Below are 4,114 nucleotides of genomic sequence, written 5' to 3' on the forward strand. Positions count from 1 at the left end.
GGAGTGGGGGGGAGGAGTGGGGGGTTGAATTATTGAGGAGGTGCAGGAGGCCTTCTGTATTGTTATTACTGGTAGCTATAACTGTTAGCAACTAAGTTATGTGCCCCTACTGCTGTAGGAGGAAACGGTTGTTCTGTATTTACATGGAAAACTGAATAAACAAAACTCAAAAAAAAAAAAAAGGGATAATACGCCAAAATGTAATAGAGACAAAGGGGTTGTTTTACTAGGCAAATAGGCTGTTTAGTTTTTACGGGACATTTGCCTTAGTTTAGTGAATGCAGTGAAAGTTCACTCTCCAAAGGATCAATCATGTGCAATGACATTTTTTTTAAAACAGTATTATTTCTAGCCGATGACTGGATTATTGAATTCAGCAGAGCTTCACCTCATTCACTAAACTATGAGGAAACTTCCTCTGGAAAGTGAAAATGTCCTTTCAAATTGAAAAACCTATTTGCCTTTAGTAAATAAATCCCAAAGAGTACAGGCAGGTGTTTAATTACAAGAATTAGGAGACTGCAGATACAATTAAAAGGTAAAATTGCCCAGCAGTAGAACAATTTTAATGAGCAAGGCTAGGCACAAACTTACTAGAGACAAAAAGCGCAGGCTAGGGCTGTACTACAAAAATGTAGATACTACAGAGGATACAGCAGTGTAAAATTGACCATCGGCAAGACAGTTTTAATTATGGATATTAGACCTAACTGGCGTATGCCTAACTTTTATCAAGAAAACAGGAGGTGTGGTGAATGTGAGTGAGATGGTTGAAGTGCACACTTTTCTTGCACTCTTTCTTTCAAACAATGCAGCGACTTTCTGCAAATAAAAGGCAGCTCCAAGAACATATGGCCAATAACAAGTGACTGCCCAGTTTTAGGCATCCCTAACCTAACAAAATGACAATAGGGTCTAGTTTTTTTATTATTAAGGAGCAGATGTGGCATACATTATTTCAAACAGGAGGAGGACACAGTTAGGGGTCAGAGGAAGGCAGAGCGGCCAAAGGGGTACATACAGTTAAGGGGAGTTTGCAAGAGATTGGTGGGTGAGTATAAAGGCCATGGAGGTTGAGTATAAAGGCCATGGTTGAATTTATTATATAGAATCCATACTCTACAAGTTACAAGACATTACAAGTCAAATTGGAGTTCTATGATCCAGTGCTGTGCTTTTGTGCTTGTATATGGTTATGGAACATCGCCTTGATTCTAATATCCTTATAAAGTACTAAAGGAAGTGTTATCTTCTGTATATTTTTAATTATAATTCTTTGGATTCTTGATCTAACTAGTCATTTAACATTGGCTTTGGGTAAATAATGCCAGACCTTACTCTGATACAAAAGTATACATTTGCTCCTCACTACAATAATGGAGGCAACAACATGAAGTTTTTATTATCTAGAACAGCCTTTCTTAACCATGGCTCCGTGGCTGCCTGGGGTGTCATTTTTGCTACAGGAGAGAGCTTCTGATGTCAAGGCAGGGAGCTTCTGTCAAAAGAGGGACTGTAATGTAAAGGGGAGATCCTGGTCTGAAATGGGAGACTCTGAGGTGAGGTTCCTGATGTGAATGTGGAAGACTCTAAAGGTAAATGGGAAAACTCCATGTCATTTAAAAAAATCTGGGGTACTGTTTAGAATAAGGGTTTGGTATTGATTTTTGAGGGGACCACAAGTTTAAATGACATGTACTAACTAGTTTTTATCAGGGATACTAAACCCAAATGTACTAGAAACAAATTGGTTGTTTTCTGAGGCAAATAGGCTATTTACTATACTTTGCAAGTTTCCCTTGGTTTGTTGAACTTGGTGAAATTTCACTTTACAAAGAATACTCCTGATGTGAAGAGGGGCCCCTGATGTCAAAGGGGGAGACTCTGAGGTAAAGGGGGAAATCCATACCAGACCCCCTGTCTAGAATAAGTGTTTGGTGTTGATTTTTAATCTTATGTTTTTTTACATTTTAAACTGGGATTCCTCAAGAATTTTCATACTTTTAAAAGGTTGAGAAGTGCTGATCTAGGCTTTGGTTCTCACAAGTGTGTTATAATGCATATGGTATTTGTAAACATGAGAAATAATATAAGTATGAGGACTTATTATGTCTAAGTTTATCTACAATCCCATTTCTGAAAGAACTAGCGAAAAAAAAAGGTCTTATGAAATATTATTTTAATGGAAAAGTAACTGAGCACATCACACTTTGGAGTAGCGTAGAACATTGTTTGATGTGTACAGAATAACACGATCCTTTTTGGCCAGGTAGTCAAGTAGGTAGTAAAAGTATTTCTGCCGAACATCCCGGGACAGATCCTCATGCTGATGGATTCTCATACCAGATAGCTTGTCAGCTGTATCTTCAGATGTCCTCAGCCCTGCACAACAGCAGCAAGGCTGACCTGTAGTCTCCCTTTGTATCACTCTGATGGATAAATGAAAAAAATACATTTTAAAGAAAAATACAAAGAAATAAAAAATATCCTTCTGAGTGAAGCTAATGCATTGAGCCTTATTTACAAAATGCTGCTTCAAAACAATACTGTAATTGCGCCAGAACCAAACAAGTTTCATTTCCTAAACTAAATGAGAAATGAGCAATTGGGTTGACTGCTACTACCATGGGTGCTACTTAATTGCAAACACATTTTGAAGGAAAACTATAATGATTTAAGGTCAGTTTTTTTTAATTCTTTGTAAGTGTATACATTTTTAAACAATTGTTTTGAACCTGTGTATTTACTATCTATATACAGTCTTTGTTTTACAAAGTTCTTCTTACATAAAAGAGGAATCCCACTTTGGGTAAGCTAAAGAGATAGCAAAGCAAATGCTGCCTGCTTTGAGGCTTCTTTTGTCTGACTGAAACGTCAGATTGAGCTATCTGATAAAGAACGAGTCATTGATTTGACTAATTTCACTTTTGTGTGTAAATTCTAGTTTGCGGTATTGAGCTCTGTAAATAACAGGCTTTTTCTCATGAAAGAAGAAAGAGGTGAGCCTGGAAAACATGAAAAAGGAGCCTATAGCGACACTTGTTGGTTAAAAAATGCAAAATATTAATATGCAATATTTTTAATTTACCTATAAGCATATTATTTTACATTATTATTATTTTTTTTAGTCCTAATCACATAAGAAAAGTCATTATGTACAAAAACACCATAAATTCCCTTGAAAGGAAACCTACCTAGAGTGAAATAGATATTGCCAAGACACCAGCGATTTCTGCTTGGGTTGGTTGTCATGCTTGTTTAATAGATTTGTTACATTTTGAGTCACTAGCCCAGTATGCAGAAATATTGAATTATTCAATTAAAAATCTAGAAAGTATGCTTATGGAAATGTAAAAACATTTAGTTAAAATTAGTTCACTCTATGTAAAAAATTTTTTACAAAATAGGTACGGTAACTAGTAGCATAAGCATAAATGAGTTATGGTCTGATAAAACATTTTTTATAATAAACAATAGTTCCAAACATTACAATGCTGTGTTATTTATTTTTTTAAAGTTAAAGTTAAACTAAACGTTTTACATTTCTGCTTGCATACCTATATATTTTTTTATATCTGTATATTCTATATAACTATATTTGCAATAACCGTACATTTTATTTAATCTTCTTTTTGGACAGTAAACCTATCCTTACATTTCCTTAGATTTCAGCATTTCATTGTACTCTTTCATATATTAATTTTAAAATGTAATTTTTTACGTATTTTAAACATACTGTATATTCATATTATATGTTTTTTAACCCTGATAAAGGGGGCTCTGCCTGGCTCCAAAAACGCATTGGCTTGAAATAAAAATCTCTAGATTCTACACGCAAAACTTATGCCCAGCGTATAGCTGAGCAAATGCCATTCGCAGGGCATTACTGCCATTAGATGGAGCAAAGGAAATACCCATGCTCCTCGGCTCCATCTAGTGGCCATGATCAGGGCTGTAGAAAGGGCGAGGCAACCTGAGGCGCCTTGGGCGCAGGTGCAGGGGGGTAGGGGTGCAGCCAGGGCTCAGCCAGCAGGGAGAAGAGGGCCTTCTCCTCTGTATCCTCTGCTCTCCCCCCTTCTGTATGCAGCAGGGATCAGAGGAGAAGTGAAACACT

The 4,114-nt window shown here is 36.5% G+C and overlaps 1 protein-coding gene across 1 annotated transcript in view; it reads right to left on the bottom strand.

Annotated features, from left to right (window-relative positions):
- Positions 1-2,347: 2,347 nt before the first annotated feature.
- The window catches only part of ANXA9 (annexin A9), a 22,525-nt gene continuing 20,758 nt past the window's right edge, over positions 2,348-4,114 (bottom strand). Inside the window, exon 13 of the mRNA XM_018559907.1 lies at positions 2,348-2,429. Within this exon, the coding sequence (XP_018415409.1) occupies positions 2,367-2,429 (63 nt within the window). The 3' untranslated portion in view covers positions 2,348-2,366. The remainder of the gene's footprint in view (positions 2,430-4,114) is intronic.

This window comes from Nanorana parkeri, unplaced genomic scaffold, assembly GCF_000935625.1.
Source record: "Nanorana parkeri isolate BGI_ZX_2015 unplaced genomic scaffold, ASM93562v1 scaffold420, whole genome shotgun sequence".
Lineage (NCBI taxonomy): Eukaryota > Metazoa > Chordata > Amphibia > Anura > Dicroglossidae > Nanorana > Nanorana parkeri.